Source organism: Stylophora pistillata, chromosome 3, assembly GCF_964205215.1.
Source record: "Stylophora pistillata chromosome 3, jaStyPist1.2, whole genome shotgun sequence".
NCBI classification, from domain to species: Eukaryota; Metazoa; Cnidaria; class Anthozoa; order Scleractinia; family Pocilloporidae; genus Stylophora; species Stylophora pistillata.
This window is the reverse complement of record NC_142521.1, coordinates 38,052,476-38,075,699: the sequence shown is the minus strand read 5'-3', so window position 1 is coordinate 38,075,699 and position 23,224 is coordinate 38,052,476. Positions and strand designations below refer to the sequence as shown.

General features: G+C 38.3%; 1 protein-coding gene and 1 pseudogene across 2 annotated transcripts; both read left to right on the top strand.

Annotated features, from left to right (window-relative positions):
* The first annotated feature begins 1,516 nt into the window (after positions 1-1,516).
* Positions 1,517-22,443, top strand: LOC148735983 (uncharacterized). Of its 2 annotated transcripts, none has more exons than XM_088751688.1 (14): positions 1,517-1,678; positions 2,946-3,043; positions 3,681-3,812; positions 4,242-4,314; positions 5,160-5,315; positions 6,360-6,517; positions 6,883-7,055; positions 7,349-7,529; positions 14,242-14,506; positions 16,799-17,094; positions 17,875-18,129; positions 18,864-18,986; positions 19,385-19,432; positions 20,357-22,443. In XM_088751688.1, the coding sequence occupies exons 2-14, from the start codon at positions 3,017-3,019 to the stop codon at positions 21,047-21,049; spliced, it is 2,580 nt and encodes an 859-aa protein (XP_088607814.1). In that variant the 5' UTR covers positions 1,517-1,678; positions 2,946-3,016; the 3' UTR covers positions 21,050-22,443. The 2 variants fall into 2 exon arrangements, with proteins under 2 accessions (XP_088607814.1, XP_088607813.1); XM_088751687.1 differs by having other exon boundaries at positions 4,239-4,314.
* LOC148735984 (uncharacterized) lies at positions 8,490-9,126 on the top strand (annotated as a pseudogene).
* Positions 22,444-23,224: the final 781 nt, after the last annotated feature.

The following is a 23,224-nucleotide window of genomic DNA, read 5'->3' as shown; positions in this document are numbered from 1 at the left end:
CCCTAGGCATCACTCTTGAAGTCTTGATGTCATCGACATCTCGCACTTAGCTTTCCAAGAAATGTGTCATTGTCATAAAATCAACTAATCGAAACGAAAATAATTGTTTAGTGGTTACATGCACCTGACACGAAATAGCTCTAACTTGGGCTTCTCGTAAAACGCAGCGTGATCTGATGGGATTAGAACACAATCTCTTGGTGTAGTAGTAACTTGTAGTCTGTGACATACCAATATCTACAGCTTGATTGATAAGAGCTCGACTGACAAAAAGGAGCACAATAGTCTAAGGCTAAATTATTACATCATATCCCATTTATAAATCGGTTTACACGAGTAAGCACACGATGTAAGCACGACAAGGTAACCAGTGGAACATTGGATCTGTAGTTGCAAGTTTGATTTCCGTGATAATAACTCTTACATCAGGGCCCAGTTGTATATAGGCCGGATAACGCTATCCAACGGACAAATCGCTATCCGGTGGATAAGGGATAGCAAAACGTACTGCGCCATTCACCAGATAAAGATGTATCCACTTCAGGGTCTCGTCATCCCGTCTCCTGCATCTATTAACTAGTTGATTTGGTTAGGCAGGGGACGTTAAAGAACCTACTCTCGAGATTACTGTGATGTGGCCTGGCCTGTTTACTGGGTAATTGGGGGAGGGGGCATCTGTTAGATTCGCCTTTATTTGATTGTGAACTGCTTAGCAGTCTCGTAAAGTCCCCCGTACAGTGTTGTAAAGCGCCATGAATTTAAGATATGAGCGATACATAAATAAAAGTTATTATTATTATTATTGTTATTAAGTTATTATTCATGGCATTGTCCAACCTTCGAACAACTGGGGCCAGGAGCCTCATTTTCTTTCATTGAGAATGGCACTTACGCTTACACTCGCTTTATATTGGGAAACAGCCCGGGGGGGGCACTCGATATATTCCCGGGTGGGGAGGTGCGGCGCGGCCCCTCATACTCTGACCCTGCTTAAGACAAATATCGCTGATTTTCCTACCCTGTTTAAGACAGAATTCCGATTTTTGATGCCCTATTTAAGACATTTAATGTGCCTGGTATCAATGCCAAAATCAGCGGAATTCAATATTAATTAAAATTAGAGCTTGTAAAAATTTTGCTGTTTATCTTCCAAGAAAAGATATCCTGTTTAAGACAAAAATTGATAAATCGATACCCTGATTAAGACAAAAAAATGATAAATTCGATACCCTGTTTAACACAAAAATCTCGAAAAACATACCCTGGCTGGCCGCACGTCCCCATTAAGCCCTTATAAGGGAGTACCCCCCCCCCCCGGGGGAAACAGTCGTAAATAATGTAAAAGAATAACTCATTTGAGCTTTCATTTCCGGGAAATCAGTTTAAAGTTTGTTTTTCTTGACATTTCCATTGTCTTTATTTGCTATATTGAAGGTCACCCTTGTTAAATAACAAAGTAACTCAAGCGTAAATGTAGATTCCCGGATTGTAACACTGTCTATCGAAGTACCGACAGTCTTTCGGATAAACTGGCCATTGTTCTCCTAGCAACAAGTAGCTGAACACTACGGATTTTGCGCTGACCCTAGTCTGCCGTAGTCTTTAACTTGTCTTACACGTCTGAAGTAACGCCAGACGTTTTGGGAGACCAAGACATCATTTGTGCGGTTAAATCAGGGTAACTTGCGAATCCGTCATATTGAAATTTTTATGGATGACTCATGCATAGTTAGCTTTCGTCACCCATCCGTTCTAACGTTTGTTGTCTTTGCTCCTTAAGATAATTAGGGTCAGTAGAACCGAATTATATAGTAAAATGAACTCACTCTTACACTGGAAGAGCACTACTTGATCGCGAACCAAACCTCCGTAGTGAAATTGCTTATCGTCAGCCCACGGTTCATCGATCATTCTAAGAATTAGGTAAATATAAAGAAATATAAAGTTTCTTTCTTCATTTCATCAAAACTAAAGTCGTTCTAGATTCATCTTTGATAGTGATCCTAGTTCTCAGGAAGTCAGCAGCCTTTTGGGAATAAATCCAAATGATAGAAATAGATATCAGGCTCAAATTTGTCGTTTTTCTTCTTCCGGTATACTTCCTCGATAATCAAAGTTGCATAGATTACAAGTAAACAAACTGATGTCACGCTATTCTGTGTTCATTACAGGGCTGTTTTTGACACTTATATATGGAATACATGGATAAGCTAACTTTTGCCCTAACTCGGTATGAGGGTTGGTATCAGGGAAGGGATTTTGGACAAGTTTACATAAGCAAAGAAACGAAAAGATTGAGGTTTGATTTACACTCGGTCTCATGGGATATGACAAATAATTAAAGAGGCAAAAATTTTCATGATTGGTGTCCACATGTCTCTGACTACTTTTTAAGCTCTTGTCCGAATTTGTTTTTATTTGGTCCGATAAGGAAGCAGAACAGCATCAAAGCACTTGTAGTTACGCAATAACGGAATGAATGTCAGGATCGATCTTTAGAGAATTTACATGGGTTAGTACGGTAGAAGGAAAGAGGGCATATCCACGTATTTGTCCTGCACTATTGCTGATGTTACAGAAGAAATAAAGAATACGACACTGGCAAATTGATAGAAACAAATAATGCTTTTACATACATACATACATACATACATACATAAACTTTATTTACCTCGAATTTAAGAGTAGCTGTAAGCTAATATCATTGAGTGATTAAAATGAAGTAAAAGGAGTAAGCTAAACTAGAATAGATGAATAATAATACATTAATGATGATAAATATTTACATATTACGATTATTTAAATATTATTATACTACTAAATTCAGTATAGTTACACAAAGGAGTCATACTGAAGTATACTTTTAGAAAATCATATTTATTTTAAAAAGAATGAAAGGAATATTAGATCTGTAAAACGAACTTGTTTCTTGACTCTTCCATTAGGTTTCAAAAACCTAGAAACAAAAGCCTCAGTGAAGTGGTTGCACGATAACATTTTGGGGACTATCTCGCCCATGTCAAAGGTGGCATCTATCATGGATGTAAGCTTCGTTTATTTAACTGTTGTTTTGCCTTCTGCCTTAAGCTGTTGTTTTTTTTATCTGTTATCTTCGTCGATGCTGTTTCATTGCTTTTCAACATGAACGGTATACTTGCAGTCAATTGCAAATAACTGTTGCCAGTTATGTTCAGTTCACACATGATTCATTTGACTAGGTGCAAGATATTTTCATGTCCAATAATCTACTGATATATTTGTGCTATGTCAATTTACCTCCCTCCAGCTTGTCAGTATGAATATTCTTGAAACTTGTTTGCTGTGCAATGTGCTAATATTGTAAGCAGAAGACAAATGTTAATGACCGATGGAATTCAATGATTCTTAAAAAAATCCTACTATGACTTCTTTATCTGTCTGCCTTGAAACGAAAAGTTGCACCCTTGTAATGTTGGCTTATTGGAACACCAACACTCCTGCAAACTTCATGAAGGCTTTACAAATCTCATGAAATCAAACTACACTAGTGGTAAAATGTATGATATTACACATGTACTATGCATAAGTTTGTTTTGAAATGTTGAGGATATAAGTGACCTGATTCCTTTTAACAGCAGAGCTGTATTTCTCTAATAACCACAATTCCAAACTCCAAATAACTCGTTTCTTTTTTACATCAGGAATTTGGAGATTTGAGACGTTTTCAGAAGGAAAATGAAGACGAAGCTCTGGCCAAGGCACTGGAAATGTCCCAACTTAAGGATTCTCCAACTTCCTCATCCTTATTGCTGCCATCATGTGAGGATCTACAGGTACCGTCATTGAGCCTCCATTCTAGATTTCAATCCTTCTATAGTCTTTCTTAGTTTTCTTAAAACTAGCGAAGTAGTTACTGTAGAGGAAGAATCCTGTTGAGACAATTGTTCACAGGCATTATGAAGATTCAGTTATTAAATTACCACCACTTGATATCGTGAAACACTCCTTCCCCTCCTTTCCTGGTTCATTATGCTGCATGTTTTGTTTCTAGGAAAGTATAAGATATAGAACAGCACTGAAAGAGGGAAAGGGCAGTGAAAGTTACAAGAAAATTTAGCCTGGATCGTAGTTGATAGAGATTTTTGACCACGATTGTCGGTCTCGCGGTTATCGCTAGAAGTACTTTTATTTATGCTCCTATTTATTTTCACTGTTTTTTTGTTTTTGTTTTTGTTTTTGTTTGTTTATTTTTCACATAGCAGGGGTTACAAATGCAAAATGAAGATGAAGATCAAACATTAGCCAAAGCCATGGCTCTTTCTTTAGAAACAACAGGTGTGAAATTAGATATAACTCGTATGCCAAATGGCTGACTCTTTGAACCACGGATCAATACGTCCTTGCTCCAAACTCGATCGGGTCTATGTATTTTTTATTGCCACAACAATGTACACACATAAATGTCATCTTAAAGATGGATGCCGGAACATAGTAGGTAACCCTTGGCCATGGTACCATAGATGGGTTGTAAAGAGCAACCTAACGTCGTATTTTATTTACTTGAGATTAGCAATGATTTTTCACGAACTTCGTAACGAAGATGATTTAATTAATCTCCCGTTGTACCTAGAAAAAGCCTTCATTTTTTCGGTGATGTTCAGCTTTGATGCTCAAGTTATTTTTATTAATTAGAAAAAAAGAAAAAACAGAATGAAAGTCCATGAATTTAGACCAGCACTTATTATCGAAATCGATATTCAAAGAGCGAGGCCGTTTTTTCTTTGCATTTGTCTTACGCCTTTACTTAATTAAATATTACTATATCGACGAGAATAAATGAACATCAACCGAGAAACCACTTATATGACGTTTTCAACATTTTCGCTTGTCACGTTTTTTCTACTTCCTTTTTCTTCGTCGTCTTCTTCTTCCTCCTCTTCTACTGACGCTTGCTGATTCGTTTCTTTGAGTTTGTTTTCTCTCTGTTGTTTGAACATGTTGATGTATACGTCTCTCCTTAATTTTAGTGTCCAGGATATTAGAAGCAAATGTTCGAGATATTTCAAATTTGGCTTGTATTACCTTTAGGATACTTGGTTCGGATCTGATCGATCCGATCGCTCTATCACTTCATCTGCTGAGCATATATTTTGGTAACCACAATTGGTTCTATTCTTCAGGACGTACCATGGGCAACACACAGTCAGCTACTCCCATTTGTTTGCCAAACAACCACCTCTGGAATAGGCATACGGGAAGGACAACAAGGACAGACAATCAGAGGCGCTCTCTAAGAGTGGTCGAGGAAGGACTTGAACAACTCAGGAGAGTAAAAGGCAAGCTATGGTTGGCTACAATGTTGAAGATGTTATCTTATCTTTATATTAACTCTTAAAAAAGAAACGACAACTTTGAGTTTAAATTTACAAGACATGTTTCGACATTCACACGTCATCTTCAGTTGCAAATGAGCTTTTAACGGTTGTACATTTGAATTTATATTGAGGTACGTTACAAATTACGTGTTAGGGCTTACGTTACAATTTGAATATTAAATACGCGAAAAATGTAAATAGCGCGCGCTTGACTAGATCAAATAATAATAATAATAATAATAATAATAATAAAATAAAAGACCAAGGAACATAATTAAAAGGAAAGAGAAAATTCTAGAATTGTGATACTGAATGTTTCACGATCTTATTCTGCCGCTTCAAAATACCAAATTAAGATCAGAGGCATTGCATATTAAGTGGGAAAAACCCATTCTTAATCAGAAATTGAAGCATCTAGAATTATCTCTTTCCTTTTAATTATGTTGTTCCCTGGTCTTTTATTTTATTATTATTATTATTATTATTATTATTATCATTATTTTTTGATCTAGTCATTGGCGCGCTATTTACATTTTTTGCGTATTTAGAATTCAAATTGTAACGTAAGCCCTGACACGTAGTTTGTAACGTACCTTAATATAAATTCAAATGTACAACCATTAAAAGTTCATTTGCAACTGAAGATGACATGGGAATGTCGAAACATGTCTTGTAAATTTAAACTCAAAGTTGTCGTTTCTTTTTTGAGAGTTATTGTCACTCTGCTGTCTTTATGATCTTTATATTACATTTCACCGACTATAAAGGGAATTTATAACTTGTTAACTCAAACTGAAATGCACCCTCGAAGTTTATATTCGTCATTTCTTGACCTAGTATGATAAAGAATGCTCCAAGAAAGCTCCAATCTGATTAGAATTAAGTTCGAATTGCCTCAGTTAATTTGGCCAAGCAGTTAAGAAAACCTATAAGTTGTCATAGCAAAATGGATTTTTCGTTTTATCAAAGTCGTTATAATAGCTGCGAATTTAAATCTCTCTACAGGCCCAGTGTGTGTAGTATCCATCGCTGGTCCTTACAGAAAGGGGAAGTCTTACATATTAAGCAAAGCTTTTGACCAACCGGAAGTTTTTCCCCTTGGACATAAAATGGAGGCTGAGACCATGGGAATCTGGATATGGATCGTTCCTGGAAAATTGAAGGTTTGTATTTTTTCATCACGTGTGGTGGAATCTCATTAGATAAAGATAACCTGGTTGTATCAGTTCGGAAAAAAGGTCACTTACGCCCGAGTTTCGGATTTGGGACCTGAACGGGTCCTTAGGTCGTTTTCTGAGGCAAGAAACTCCACCTAGAAGTATAAGTAGTCCAAAACCAGTGTACTGCCAAGGAGCCCTGACGAAATCCAAAGGGCTAACATCGGGATGCATGGTTAACCCTTTCGGGGGAGTGGCAATAATCCCGATATCTTCATGCAAGAACCGGGATAAGCTTTAACTGAATGGGTCACTTAGCTCAAGTCCTGAGTTTACTTAATTACTAAATATTCAATCCACATTGCCTCTAGAATTCCAATGGACAAGAACTCACAGTGGTGTTACTAGACTCTGAAGGAATTGACGCTACAAATACTGAAAACACCGATGACCATCAGATCTTCACTTTAACTGTCTTGTTAGCGTCTGTGTTGATATACAATTCGCAAGGTGTTCCGACACGAAGTGATGTAGAGAAACTGGAGTATCCTTGACTCCTTTCCAACAAAACAGATATCAGAACATTAGTTAGTTGGATTGACTGTATATGAAAAGCCAGAAACATTAAAAACAGCAGCTGAGAACTCTCCAAAAATCAAAATATTTGCTCTGTGCTCAGCCATAAGATGAAAGCAACAGTGGTGCACAATCTCTTTTTGTTTTTACGCATTGCAGTTTGGTATATAAACAGGAATCTTGGGTAGAATAACTTAGGTATTTTGTTTTCCTCGGCACATGTACCGTAAAGATGCTTTTATATTCCTTAACAGTTTACAGCTACATAGTAAAACTTTCCAAAAGGATTCAGGTGCGATCTGCCGTCTCTGGTGCGTATGGTCCGTCGCAAAACAGCGAGTTTTTCCATAAAATGTTTCCCTATTTTATTTGGCTACTTAGAGATGTAACACAGGCTATACCAGATGACTGCAAGAACATCAAAGAATATTTCTTAAAGAAGGTAATCTCACTTAAAAGAGAATAGTACTGTGAGGGGTGTCGAATGGTCTTTACGAGCATTTGCGAGCATGCGAGCAGTGTGTTTATATTTTCGAGAACGAGCAGTTGTCAAATTTTTCTTGCGAGCAGCGAGCACTTTAGAAAAATACAGATGGCGAGCAGCGAGCACTTCGAGTACTTCGTAAATTTTCTTGTTTGACAAGAAGCTTATTACCTTGAGAAAGCTTCGTTCAAATACTGACTTTAATAAGTTTGGCTCTGATGTCTTGAATTCTAGTCTTCGGAGTCTTTTTGCTGCGCCGCTTCCGTGCCTTGATACTCTAATCATTCAGTACAACGACGTTCTAAGTTCTATGCTTGACATCCATGCTCCTCTTGGGACAAAGACTGTTGCTCTGCTTCCTACTGCAGCTTGGTATTCTGAGGAAATAAGTAGTTGGAAAAAACTTCGTAGAAGATCGGAACGGCTATGGCGAAGGACTAAACTTCCAGCCGATCGCCAGTTGTTTATTGATCAAAGCCGCGCAGTGCCTTACTTTGTTTATCCAAGAAGTCTCATTACTTTGAAATAAAAACTAGCGCTAAGAAGTCACGACATTTCGACCTCTCTGAGGTCATTTTCAAGTGAGTAAGTTTTCCAAATCAGCATAAATATGTTGAAGCAAGTTGAAGACGATAAAATGTGGCGAACACTAAAATATGTGAAAAAGTGTAAACAATATACAATGGAAGAGAATAAAAGAATAAAGGAATAAAACAAGTCTTATCCCTCTATTGATTTCACAATGGAACTCAGGCTCTAAGAAAATGGTAGGCTCCCCTTTCTCGGAATGGATGTCGGATTATCAGGAATGGTTGCTGCCTAGACACCATGGTCTACAGAAAACCGACGGATAAAGGGCTTTTGCTACACTACTACAGTCACGTTGATGCCAGATACAAACGGTCACTGCTGATCACCATGCTAAACCGTGCGTTTCAACTCTCGTCTACGTCGAAGTTTTTTCATGAGAAATGTGAACGCGTTAAAGAGATCTTCTCCCGACTCCGCTATCCTGACGACCTTGCGCAGTCAACCATTCGCAGATTCGTTGAATCAAAAGTGTCTGAGGATTCACATGGCTGATAAAAGAGAAGCGCCAGTCAGAATCGTGTTGCCCCACAAGGACCAGAAATCTGCAAATGTAGTACGAAAACAGTTGGCTGACCTCAGTCGGAAGATCAACGTAGATATTAGCCCAGTTTATACCAGTAAAAAGATCAAGAACGAAATTAGGGTTAGGGAAGACAAACCGCCTTTTGTGAGTCAACAATGCGTGGTGTATTCATTTCAATGTGGCCTGTGCGATGCAGGCTATGTCGGGTACACGTGTCGACACTTACACCAACGAATTGAAGAACACAAAGGATCGGCAATCGGACACCACCTAAAAGAGCAGCACGACATGGAGCCAGAAGACATCACACAGCGTTTTCAAATCTTAAGGAAGTGTCAGAACAAATTTGACTGTCTTGTTTTTGAAATGTTTTTTGTGAAAGAACTGAAACCAACGCTAAACAAACAGTGCGATTCAATTCGCGCCAAACTATTTGTTTAGAACAATTCCTGCTACGCTTATTTTATTCTTTTATTCCTTTATTCTTTTATTCTCTTCCGTTGTATATTGTTTACACTTTTTCACATATTTTAGTGTTCGCCACATTTTATGGTCTTCAACTTGCTTCAACATATTCATTCTGATTTGGAAAACTTACTCACTTGAAAACGACATCAGAGAGGTCGAAACGTCGTGACTTCTTAGCGCTAGCTTTTATTTCAAAGTCGATTTCCAAGAAACTACTTATTAAGTCTTATTACACTCCACTAATCAACGATAATCAGTCGGACTATAAACTTCTTTTCAAGACTATTGATAATCTACTACACAGTCAGAAAGTGTGATACACCTTATCCGCCATGAAACTCGCCGTCGGAGCTCGCAAATACGTTTGTCGAGTTCTTTTCTGTTAAGATAACTAAAATACGTGCTGACCTTGATGCTGCAGCTCCTATTCACTCAGTTCCAGAAGTTAATTGGGTCTGTCCTTATACGTTTGATGAATTTAATATGGTAACCGTTGATGACGTCCGTGAATGTGTTGGGAAACTTTCTTCCAAATCATGTGAACTGGACCCACTTTCTGACTTTGTCACAAGTAACGCTCTGGACACACTGCTGCCATTTATCTCCAAGATTATTAATATGTCACCGCAATCTGACAAAATTCCCTCTCATTTAATCGTTGCCAAGTTACGCCCTCTTCTTAAGAAGCCTTCTCTGGATCATACGCAGTTTTCAAACTATCGCCCCGTTTCAAATCTTACCTTTATCAGCAAAGCAATTGAAAAGTCTGTTGCTAACAAACTGATTACCTTCGATACGGTTGATCACGATATTCTCCTTTCTCGTCTACATGAACGCTTTGGAGTTACTGGCAAGCCATTTTTATGGTTTTTTTATTATTTGTGCAATCGCATGCAGTATGTATCTGTAGATGGCGGAATTTCCTTGAAGCATGCTCTTATATGTGGTGTTCCACAGGGTTCTGCTTTGGGACCCATTTTGTACCTTCTCTACACTTCACCGCTCTCTGACATTGTTAAGAGAGTTAACTTGAGTTATCATTTTTATGGTGACGATTCGCAACTTTATATGTGCTTTCAGCCAATTATACCTGGTGATAGGGATTTAGTTGTGTCTAACATTGAGCGTTGTGCACATGAGATTGATCACTGGATGTTGGTTAACCGTCTTAAACTAAACAAGGATAAGACTGAATTACTAGCGATCTCTGCTAAACATCAACCTACCTATGCCAACTGTTCAAGAAATTTCTGTCGTCAATGAGACCATCCGCTCCTCACAGAAAGCTACAAATATTGGTGTTACTTTTGACAATCATTTTCTTTTCAACGATCATGTTGCAAGTATCTGCAAATCATCTTTTTACCATCTCCGTAATATCAGCTATATAAGAAAGTACTTGTCATCGACCACTACTGAAATACTTGTTCATGCATTTGTATCTTCAAATTTGGATTATTGTGATTCATTACTCTACGGACTACCGAACTACCAAGTAAAAAAGTTACAGCCCGTACAGAAGGCCGCTGCTTGTCTCATCTCTCTTTCAAGAAAACGTGAACATATTACGCCTATTCTGTTAAATCTTCACTGGTTTCCAATACATTATTGCATTATGTTTAAAATTCTACTCATCACGTAGAAAGCTCTTAACAATCTTGCACCATCGTACATTCGTGATCTAATCATACCTTACGTTCCAGCTCGTCAACTTCGTTCATCATTTAAAAATCTTCTTGTGATTCCTCATTTTAATTCAAAGACTTACGCTGCAAGATCTTTTTCCGTAGCTGCCCCCATTCTCTGGAACACTTTGCCGTCCGATATTAGGAACAGCTCTTAAATGTCCGTTTTCAAAAACAAACTTGAAACTTCCTTTTTATAAAAGCATTTTTATAATTTTACTATTGTGCCGCTGTTGTTAAGCGCAGTTGAACGTTGAGGATACTAGCACTATATGAATACTTTCTTATTATTATTATTATTATTATTATAATTATCATTATTATTATTATTATTATTATTATTATTATTATTATTATTGGCAGTACAAACGTCTGGATGCCCAGAGTAAAGATTAAAAGCTTAGGCTGGGCGGCAAACCGTAACCAGCCACAGCATCGACTAAAACTTATGACAACAATTACAGAATAATTTACGCAACACACACACAAAAAAGAAAGCCTGATTAAAAATGATTCGATAAGAGTGTCATAAGAATATATAAATAACTAAATTAAATCCTGAAGGCTTTATAGACGTCTTCATTACAAAATAAAACTGTTCATGAAAAACATCGTTCATATAGCTGTCCATTTTCCTATGGGAACCCTAAGATTGAACATTCTAGCAATGTGTACTGAACTAGACAGGATTGCCTTTTGCATTAGGTGCATAATTGATTCACACTTGTCTCCTACAAGCTCTTTAATATTTCTCTCATGATGATTTTATACTGATTGACCTTGTACTCAGGGTATCGGTTCGTCAGCTCTAGTCTCAGTTGACTGTACTTCGCTGTCTTCTCAAAATCTTTAGACTCTCTGTTCTCCAGCCATGGACAGCTCATTTTAATCACTCTGACTTGCTTGTTGGTCTTGTCAATGACTGTGGCGTCGATTCTATTAGCTTTTACCTGAGTTGTGTCAGCGAATAATGGGACATGCCAGAAGGCGTTCGCATCCTCATTTTCATACAACGGCTTGGGGGTGACTTGTGAGAACCAAGGTTCAACTTTAGTAATGAGATCCAAAGATCTGAGGACTTCAAAGAATAAGATCTTGAGAGCATGCCTCTTTAAGTACTTAGTCTGTGCCAATGCACTACATCCAGATAGAATGAGCTGCACATTCTCCAGGGAATCCCCGCATGGGCGGCATTTTTCATCAGTGACTTGTGATTTTGTTTTGTTTTTGTTGTTGTAATAAACCCTGGTAGGTAACAGCTGTTGGTAGAGCTCTTGTACTCCCGCGATGGTATGCGTTGGGGTATTCTTCCACGAGGAAAGCCACGCAAAGCATTTCTCCAATTTAACTTTCTCGTCGTCCCATCTGTTCTTGATAAGCTTTCCTTGCCATCTCTCCCAGCTACCTTTGCTTGTATCTCCTGCTGGCAGGCTTTGTGGATTGCCTGCTTTACCTTCTTAGCTTCGACTTCTCTGCCATCGGTAACAGCAACCGAGTTGGGGAAATTGGGCAACAACTGTAGATCCAGCTCCTCTGCGTACGTCTTAGCATCTTTAATGGTGGTGTGGCGTCCATTTCGTATGGCTAGCTCCTCAAACGATCTTATGGCTGCCATCGTAGGGTCAGCGTTACAGCAAAGCTTTACTGCTGCTTTAATCTTAGTGTTCTTGTATTCATTCTCCACGGACTTAAGATCTCTTCCACCGAGCTTCCTAGACATGTAGAGAATCGTTGTGGATCCCTCAGGGGGATTTCCTCCATTCTCCACGATCATCTTTCTTGCCTAACGGTCAAGCTGTTGGATGTTTACTATCGGCCAAGTTTGTGTCCACATCAAGTATGTAAGTACTGGTAAAGCGTACTGATTGGATGCCACTACCTTTGCATGATCTGACAATGGGCTGGACCAAATGATTGATAGCTTCTGTAAGTATGTCTTTACAGCAGCTTCCAGTACTTGCTTATTCTCTTGCTTGGTGTTTTCGGAGACACCTAGGAACGTATAGGTGTCATGTTATTATTATTATTATTATTATTATTATTATTATTACTATTATTACTATTATTATTATTATCATTATTAATAGGATTTTAATGTTTTTTTTAGAGAACTGCTTTTTGTGAAATATTTTTAAGGAAAAATCTATTATTATTATTAAGTTAATACCGAAGAGATTCAAAACTTTTCTCTCAGTTAGAGACTTTTTAAACTTGTTTTGTAATATTTATACCTTAATTATGATCATCATTATCATTATTATAAGTAGTGTATATCCATGAGCTTTTTCTGGGATTTTTACCGGACATTTTGACGCATTTGTTTTCGCATTTGTTTTCGTCAACCTAGTCCGAAGGTCCCGGATCTAGCTACCAGTACCACAGTAGGGGTATCAAATGGTCCCATTCAATTTACAAGTGCTCGCAAAATTTGGCCTTTGCTCGAATTGCTCGCAAAAATTACACGGGTGCTCGCTTGCTCGTGCTCGCAAAATTTTTTCAAATGCTCGCATGCTCGCTTTCTCGTTAACATGAGCTCGATTGCTCGAAATTTCGTTAATCCTGCTTCGTAGTTATTTTTTATCAGTTACTGATATGGTTAAAACAAAAGGTTAAAACATCTCTACCTCCGGCTTCAGTCTTTCTAGAACAGTTCAGCCCGTAACTGTTTTGGAGGCGCTGTATGTGTTATCGGAAAAACGCACGAAGTTCCATGACAAGCGTTTCGCTTATTGAATTATTCTTTATTATATTTCACTGTCGCAGGCTTTCTGCTTGAGAGGGGTACAGTTTCGCAGTTCAAATATGTGATCGTTCATCTATTGCCTTGTTTCTTATGTTATTAACAAGTACCCAAAAGATTTCATTTCTGTTAATACTGCCGGTGTCCATCACTCTGTGTTACAAATACTTAATCGTCATTAGTATTTATTAGTAATTAATTTACACGAGGACTTTCAAAAATTCTACGTGTATCTCTTCCTTGTCGTGCCACTAGTTTTTGGAGGCATACGACTGTTTATAACAAGTGTTTTTATCGGGTGCTAGAGGTAGCTTACTCTATTCTTAATCAACAACAGGTAAGGAAACTCTTTTCTGATTAGTTTGTGCCAACCTTGTCGGGTACGTTCGAAACCATCCAACGGGATGGCAAAGTTCATTGCTCGTAAAAGATGTGTATGATCCTTGATGAGAGAACATAGATATCCGCAGTGACCAACCTTATGAACTTCAATAGATCACAACTCTCCTTGAAAAATCAACATCTCGTTCCAAGTGGCTCCCCAAAATTCAAATCATGAGTAGTTCAAAATCTATGTCAAAGGGAACGTGTCATCTTGGTATACCATTTAACTTTGGCTATTTAGAAACTTAAGGGTCCTGAGCTTCTCGCGCTTAATGTCAGGTTTTTAAAGGACAAGCTTCATCAGATGCGGATCATGAAACTAAGGAAGGAGTTGCTGAGAGCATCTTACGTTTCTTTCCTGGCTTTGATGCTTTTGAGTTACCGCCCCCAACAGTTGATCCTGAGACGATGAAAAGGTTAAACCAGACAAAAAGCGAGGTGAATGATTCGTTTTGGCGTGGTTTGGAGAGGTTCAAAAACCTATTGAGGGACACTTTATTCCCTAAGAACAGCTACAACGATGGGGAGTTCGTCACTGGAGAAGGTAGACTTGCCTTTTTTAAAGTGTTGCTTTATATATCTACAATGAATTAGATTATGTTAAATGGGAATGCGACTTCTAACTGTGCAAGCGCACGATCGGCGATTCTTGCCTTGCTTTTTTTTTAATATACAAAGCTATCTACCTTTTTATGGTTGATTTGATCGATTCCTTTGAAGCAAATGCAAGAACATGCATTTGTACATATATTAAATTCTTGTATTTTCTTTGGGTAGATACCCCCGTAGGTCTGAGTGTCCCGTTCGTGCCCATCCCTTTTGGGCTTTAAGAACGTGTCTCTGTAAGAATCAAACATCTTGGGAAATGAAAATTTTTAACCCCTCCTTCAAATTTTGCATGCGGTTAGGCACTCAAGGGGGATGCAAAAAAAATGCAGCACTCTTGTAGCCATAGTAACGACGGCTGCTTGTTCGAGGTCTGGGGCCTCATTTTCAAAACCCACCACTCGCGCGGAAACTATCCCCTAATTACAGCAAAAAGAAGAGGGATTTTATCACAATCATTTTCCACAAATTTAGCTTTTTTCAGGGAATCTATTACATGCTTGAACGATATTTTGGCTTTGAGCCTTGAGATTTCTTTTTTTTTGATGTGCTTACAAAATTACAAAGGTTCTTTATTTTTGGTGTCGCATGGACCAACGAGTACAGCTTTGTCGCTGATGAGCCAACGCGCACAATCTTCTCAGTTATTAGCTTCATAATCTCTCCAGACTAACGTTATTGGACCGAACGATCTCCTTCGTCTTCCTAGTGAGCCGGCCACCTCAGGGGGAAATTAAAGAGACCTTTGACCTCCTGTCGTGTAAGTCACCGGAAGACTGCGTTATATTCATCTTTCTTTAAGCTTATGAAAGACATCCAAGGAAAAACTTGTGGAAAATAATCGTGATGAAATCGCTGTTCTTTTTTCTGAAGAACCTGAAGCAGTCCAGATTACATTTTAACCATGGGGAGTTTCATTCCAGTTACGAGTTGCGCTTTGCGCGTGGATAATGAGTAGTTTGAAAGGTGGAATTATGATATTATGATTTCATTGAATCTTTTATTTCGAACTTTGTTTTGATTTTCTCTTTATCAAGACATGGAAAGAAACATTGACTGACTCGCATGCACTGTGGCGGTGATGTCTCTCGTTATCATATCTTACGCAAATTTTTCTGACAGTTTTCTAACAGTTTTCAGATGATTCGAAATATCTCAGTTTATGTCATCTGGAAATGACAACTGCCCGAACTTGCTCTTTGAAAGAAGAGGAAATATGTCGTACAAATTGCCATTGTGGCAACTGGGTTTTAGGTGTAGTACTACCGCTGACAAGTTGCGATTTATACTCACTCTCAGTGTTTACGAGCGTTCAATCGAGGTTTTCCTCTCTTTTTTTGGTTGTTTTTACTTCAGAATGCGCAGAAGTCTGCTGAAATATCGAGAAATGTCCACTTCTCGTCTTCTTTGGAGCGAGCTAATGGAAACTTCAAAGAGAAATCGGGTGTCACGCCATCGTGATAACGTATATGTTTATGGCAAATGACAGGTGTTACGATAGTTTCGTGTAGATCAGCCAACTTTAACTTGTTTCAAATGACAGACAAGTATCAGATTCAATGAATATATGAAGTTCATATATTCATTGTATCTGATTTATCACTTTCACGGGTTTATTACGAATCAACTTAACGGCCTGCTCCCAGTTGGCTTGTTAGCTCAATTGGTAGAGCGCTGCACTAGTATCGCAGAGGTCAGTGGTTCGAATCCCGTACAGGCCTGATTTTTTTCAGGTCTGATTTTCGCTATTGCATAAATAGCGCTATCTACTGCGAGGATCGTGCATCATACGTGACAGACAAGTATAACGGTTAGCTCAATTGGTTAGAGAAGAAGCCGTTGTTACCATGGAAACAAGAGTGCGACAACTTTTAGAAGGGGCATTTTTGTGTATCCCCCCTGAGTGCCTAACTGCATGCAAAATTTGAAGGGAGGTTGAAAATTTTCATTTCTCAAGATGTTTGATCTTTACTAGACTCGTTCTTAACTTCTATATTTTTGTATATTTTCATTTTGATCTTGCCCAGTAAAGCTTGACACATATTCACATATTCAAGAAGCGTTAGCTGGAAAAGCGGTCCTCCATCTAAACAATGCTGTGTTATAAGCAGGGTGGCCAGCGTAAAAATTGATGAGAACAATACTGATGTTGATAATGATGAAATAATATAACTGTAATGTGGCAAGTGGGTTTAACGAAACGGAATACTTTAATAAAAGTTCATTCTAGGTCTCGCAGCCATGGTTCAGCTCTACGTCGACGCAATAAATGCTCCTGATGCTATTCCGAATGTCCAAAGCGCGTGGGACGCGTTTGTTGAAGGCAAATGCGCTGACGCAAAACAGTGTGCTCTGCAGATGTATGATGCACTTATGACGGCCCGATTGTCGGATGTGTTACCATGCAGCAACAGTGATATTCGTATGTGCCACAATGATGCTCTAGAAGAATGCGATGATCAGTTGGTGACGGAACTTGCTGGGATTTCTACAAACTCAGTTGAATTGACATCAAGAGAGTTTCAGGCGAGTCGCAAAAAAAGTGTTTGTTTTGGAGTTTTCTTAACCATCCTGATTCATTTACAATTTTCAAAATAAACGATTCCAATGATCATTAATTGTGTAAGCTAAATTTTCGTATTGTTCAAAGATAAAAGTTTTCGTAACAGTTCTACCACAACACAGATTTCATATCAAAGTCTTTTCATAGAAAGCCACGGGACTGTGGATTGAAGTACAGTAAAAACCCACGTATAGGAACATGCATTTTTTAATTTAGCTTAGGCATTAGTGTACTATACTTACAAATACTTGAGGAATTATTTGAATGGTACACACAATAGAGATACAACAAAACACATAAGCTTGAAAGAAAAAATGTTATGCCAAGATATTTTTAATTATAATCAGATGATCGTAATTCAGCAGTTTCTACCTATACTGAACACTTTTAGGGCAACTCTACAGATTTTAGCTTTAATAGGTTCCTATGTGTAGGGGGCATAAAATAAAAATTTTAGCCTAACAGGTTCTTAAAACCTACTGAGGTTCTTAAACGCGGGCTTTCACATTACTTTTTTTTGCTCTCAAGAACCTCTGGTTTTGCTTCCAAGTTTCATATCCACCGAATGAATACACGGGATTTTCTTACCAAGCTGACGTCTTTTTCGCTGAAAAGTAAACAATTATAAGATCCGTTTCTCTCCGGACCTAAGGGCCTTTTTATTTCTTGCCCAAGCACTTCATTGAAATACCCTTAATATGAATCATCCCATCTAGATAACGTTTCCATTTTCCCACAAACAGTTCTCAGTGGAAACAAAATTGCTCTCTCGGCTGACCGAGAACGAAGAGCTTACGAGACAATCCTGCGAAGTTCTTCTAGCAAACCTAAAAGAAACTCATCTGGATCCTGTGTTTGACAAACTTTTGGGTGAGGGAGGAGTCAAAGTGTCATTTAAAGACATAATTGGAGGATATCAGAGAATTAAGGACGAGTACCACAAGTATGCAGTGGGAGCCGAAGATGTGATCGCCGCAGTATTTTTGAAGCTTCATAAAGTAAGGAACAATTCTGAAGTACGGATAAATATAATTTTCAAAATAAGAGTTCTTACCAGGATTCAAAAGATCTGTGAAGTACTGTGAAGGTTTAAATGAGGTGTATCTAGATCGTATTTACATGGATGTAAGCACATGTTTCAGTATTCTACGCAATGATTTGTAAGGATTTCACTAAACTAACTGCCTCCTAGCATGAGACACCAAAGCCCAACTCTTATCCAGATACGTAAAGGTCCGAATGAGGTACTTTACATGTAATACTTCACAGGTAAATATCCAAGCGGGGGAAAAAAAACACAAGTGATTATGAAACTCAATTCTATCATTCTTCTGTGAAAACTTCAACTTCCTTAGAATAAGGCTTTACTATATACATTATTTGAGTAATTCTTTTTATTCCTCTAATACTTATTTCCAAAACATCTAAGCTTAGTTCTGCTTATGGTTTGCATCATCAAAAAAAGTGGCCGAGTGTGGTAGAAAATCTTACTTTTTTTAATACTCTCAGACTCAGTTATAATTGACTTTCAACAGAAATGAATTTCGTGATAGATTTTATCGATAGATGTAACTCTGAGTTTTGAGTCGCATTTAATTTAAGATTTCATCGCTTTGCACTCATCTGAACAAATTTGATGGTAAAGATGTTTTTAAAACTTCGAAACTGTAAAAATATATATTCACCGTTGATGAATGAATTAAAGATATGAAAATGTCTAATTTCGTCTCAGGATCTGCTGAAGGAAAAGGAGCTATATTTGGGGATACTAACACAACTGAAAGACTTTGACGAAGAGCGGAGCCGAGAATTGGCCGCCAGGGCATATCAAGAACAGGAGAGAAAAAGGCTGGAGGTAGGAATGAAGAAAGAAATGCTCGGTCAAGTCGATGTGTTTGTTATCTACAAGCCCTGGTCCCTTTCGCTAACGTCTAGGAAATATATTCAAAATTTTCATTTTGTGATGAAGGGATCTTTGATCCACTAGATTATCGAGCCAGAGGATGGTTCAGTTCCATCCCTAGTAAGAGTCGGCGTACAAAAACATGTAAGACAAATTTTTCTCTATCTGTGAGCATGTGTTTAGTGAGAAGCAGGGCAAGAAGCTAACAAGCCCAATATTATCGGCGATGGTTTTTTCAAAAGGATAACTTTGACATGGATTACGAACTATGATCTGAGCTAACCATTTTTGTTTTTTCGGCAAATAGATTCCTAAAAGAAGTAACGCGAAATATATTTTTCTTTAAACAGGAACAGCAGGCACGTCTTCAACAAGAAAATCTCGAACAGAAGAAACAGGTAAAAAATAACTATCTTTTTACGATGTAAAAAGGTTCCTATGGCTAAAAGATTTAGCTAAGATTTTGTAGAGTACCGCTGGAAACGCTCCATCAACTTGTTTCACTCCCTTAAAATGTTCCAACTGGCTTATTCATTGAAAACTAGAAAATTTGGAATTATTATGCATAAAAAGTGTTCATTGCTCAGCTGGTTGGAGGAGATCCGGATGTCTGAGCTCGTATTTGAATGAAGACAAGAATAAGGTACATACATCATTGCAAGTAATGAGGCTAAGATTTAGATGATCATGAGAGGCCGAAAATCCCGAAAGCCCTTCCCTTTAAGCCTGTTGCATGTAAAAGACTTGCGCAGTGGATGTCCTTGCGCAGCTCCTGTGTAATTAGGCGAACGACTCAAGAGACCATCTCTTTCCAAGTAAGAAGAAAACCGATGAAAGTGTTATGAACTACTGAAATTAGAAGTGTTTGGGAACTACTAAAACTAGGAATGTATTGGCTAAGTTTTGGGAATAGTTGGGACCCGTTAGATCATCTTGAAATCCTTATGCGAGTCTTTTCAACCTTGGTTTTTCTGTGCTACAAGACCACACATTTGTTTTACCTTTTGAGTGATTCCTCCTTGACGGTATGCGTCGTAATGGGGCTTAATTCTCGTACGATAATCGTCATCGCTAGTCATGTTTGGGTTTGTCCTGGACCTTGCTTAGAGTCTTCAACGGGAAGTTTAATTTAGGTTTTAAATTTTGAAGATTGGTTACTTTTCAAGTACTTTGTTTTCCATTTCGATATTAATTCAACAATAAGAGGAAAATTTGGAAGAGATGCCGGAGAAAAAGAAATCTTAAAGAAGAGAAGCACCGTCACTTGTTGTTGAGGAGAGATTCAACTATCTTATTTTTTTCTATTCTTGTTTTGTGATCAGATGGAAATGTTGATAAGGAATCTAAATGAAGAAAAGAGACGCTTCGCTGACCAAATGAATGGTGAACGTAAGGCGCATCAAGATCAACTCCAAAATATGATGGAAGCAAGTATGAGGAAAGCCCAACAGGAACGCCAGGCATTTATGAGGGAAAACAAAGCAATACAAGATCGGTTCCTGAAATTCCAAGAACGCAACGAAGAAAACATGAAAATGGTTCAGAATCTATCTGACCGAGCAGCCGAGCAAGAAAAAGAAAGAGAAGCTCTTCGTCAACAGATGAAGGACCAAGCAGATCAAGACAAGGAGGATCTAATGAAAGCGATAAATGACAAACACGATGAAGAAATGAAGGCTTTACGCAATGAAATGAACGTAACGTCGAATGAGGTGGCAAGGAAAGTCCCACCGGATGAAATAAAGAGTGGTGAAACGGCTGGTTTGATTGAAAAACGCACCAGGGAAGCAGAAGAGCGACAAAGAAAAATAGCAGAGACTCGAGAGAAGCAACAAGAAGTAGAAAAACCAGGATTTTTGAAGAAAGCACTGAAATTTGCAGGGAAAGTTGTTCCTTTGGTTGGTGTAACTGTTTCAGCTTTTGTACCGGGTGTAGCACCGATTGTTTTACCAGTTACTGCCGTGGTTGGTGGTGCGTGCGAGTATGTTTCGGACCATTTTTGCAGTATAATGTAATTGTGTATGTACATTGCCTTATTAGCCAGAAATGTAAGGTTAGTTTAATCCAATAAGACATTTTCATCAAAGACATCAAAGGTACTAGTGCTAAGTATTTCCGGTCTGCTGAACGAAACCAAAACGTTATATAAATGCAGATAACAAGAGAGGTTTCTGATTATAACTAGCGTGTAAAATTCATTTACACGCTTTACGTGGGGTGTTTTTCATTATTTCTGATATTTCTTTTCATTAGAGAGATGGTAAGGTTAGAGCTCGGTAGTAAAGTAGAGAAAAACGTTTTTCGATTTGTTACGAGCGTGGCATCCATGAGGAATCATACCTCAGACCTTTGGAAGCTCTACCTCTACCGTAAGGTGAGAAAGGCCACTACTAGGCCTTTCTAGACTCGTATAAGACATGCATTCTGTGTACTACAAGGATAAGCAATAACGGAAGCGTCACGTGCGAGAACAGAGGAGGAGAGACGGGAAGAATATTTTGGAATTTTTCCTTTGACGCACGCTCGTGAGAAGACGAAAACACCCCTCTATTTCATTTCTTGTTTCATCAAAGCGCTACAGCAGGGCTATATTTTTTCTCCGACAGCCTATTTCCGAATTACCTTTAGCTTCTTTTTCAAAGGGAGTCCTGGTGCTCGTCATTCCATATGATACTAGGTTTCCATTCACATGCGAATTAAACTTATTTTCACAAGAATGGTTTAGCGCCAGGCCTCTCTTCGAAAAAGAAGCCTAAGGTAATTCGGAAATGGCCTATTTTTCACTGCTTTGCACACAGTGCGGACCTAAGATCACTGTCTCACGTGATTATGTTTTATTTACATTATGGTAAAAGATCAAAGGGTATTATGTATTAATCACCCAGCATTCTTCATCTGACATTTAGAGACCGTAATGACTGAAATTTAACACAACCCATAGGCCTTGTTACGGGTTTTGGGGACAAGGGATAACTGGGATGAGGGATAAATAACAAAATAATTCTGGGGATAATATATAAGCAAAATAGTTTTAGGGATGGTGTGATGAGGGTCGGGTTTCACATTAATTATTCTTGTTTCGTATTTTTCCACTTTTTTCGGTGGTTTATACCACTCAAGACCATCTATGTTCGCATATCGATCATTTACCTCATTACAGGCCAGTCCCGAGCTCCCTAAGTCTCCTAAGGCAGCCCTCTTGCCCCCAGGATACCTGGATATGACCTCTGATCACCTTTGTTACCACGTGCGCTTTTCATCCCCATCAAATAGCTTCTATGACTTGTATGAAAGTGCTTTGGGAAGTCACAGCGTGTATTTATAAACAAGTGGATAAGAAACCTACAATGAAGTGGCCTATTTTGACGAAAATAGAACCGACCTATTATCTTTTCTACGAAAGCTAAAATTGTGCGGTTTTACGACAGAGCAAAGGAAATCGACAGCTTAAAATATAAAATTAACTTACACTTCGAGCGGTTAATCTCAGATCCAAATTTTCCTCGTGGAAGGATATTTGCCATCGACTCAGATGAGCAATTTAAATTCGCCTTACCTTATCTGCAGGATAAGCATGAACTTACAGCCAAGTCTTGATGCTTCAATGAATGTATTATTAGAGACGACTAGGACGTTCACAATACTTTCATGTGGTTGGTACACAAGCGAGTGGAAGGATTCTTCAAGGTCCGGATGGCGTGCGTTCTCTTCAAACACCGAGGGTCATCAAGTTGACAATACTATCCCTAGAAAGAATTTTTGCCACACTTCATGAAATTTCGCAAATTTACAGTGGCCACACCTTACAATCCACTGCAACAAGAAACCTGCCATATCCCTCGACACGAAGAATCGAGAACGGGAAGAAGGCAGGAGGCCGAAACGTCGCCACATTAAAGCTGGAACAGTTAAAAGTTTGCTTCATGTTTCATCCTTTTACACTTACTTATATATATATATATATATATATAGCTGAACAACAGAGAAATTTCTAAAATCATAATATTTTAGTAACATTTATTAACATTTTAGTCTAACATTTTATATAAACTGCGCGGAGCGGCTTATATAGCGTCATATAAGGAACCGCTCGACCAATCAGATTGCTGGAAACTCTTTGTTCAGCTCTGAAACTATACTAAAAAGACTTACGAATTCCTTAAATAGATTTATATAGGGCGTGATGACAC

Excerpts from the sequence above, each read along its gene's own strand:
- LOC148735983 (XM_088751687.1), top strand. The coding sequence starts at position 3,017 with ATGTCAAAGGTGGCATCTATCATGGAT. Across the intron at positions 3,044-3,680 it reads AGGTGGCATCTATCATGGAT|GAATTTGGAGATTTGAGACG; the intron begins GTAAGCTTCGTT and ends TTTTTACATCAG. Across the intron at positions 7,530-14,241 it reads AAGAATATTTCTTAAAGAAG|GTTTTTAAAGGACAAGCTTC; the intron begins GTAATCTCACTT and ends GCTTAATGTCAG.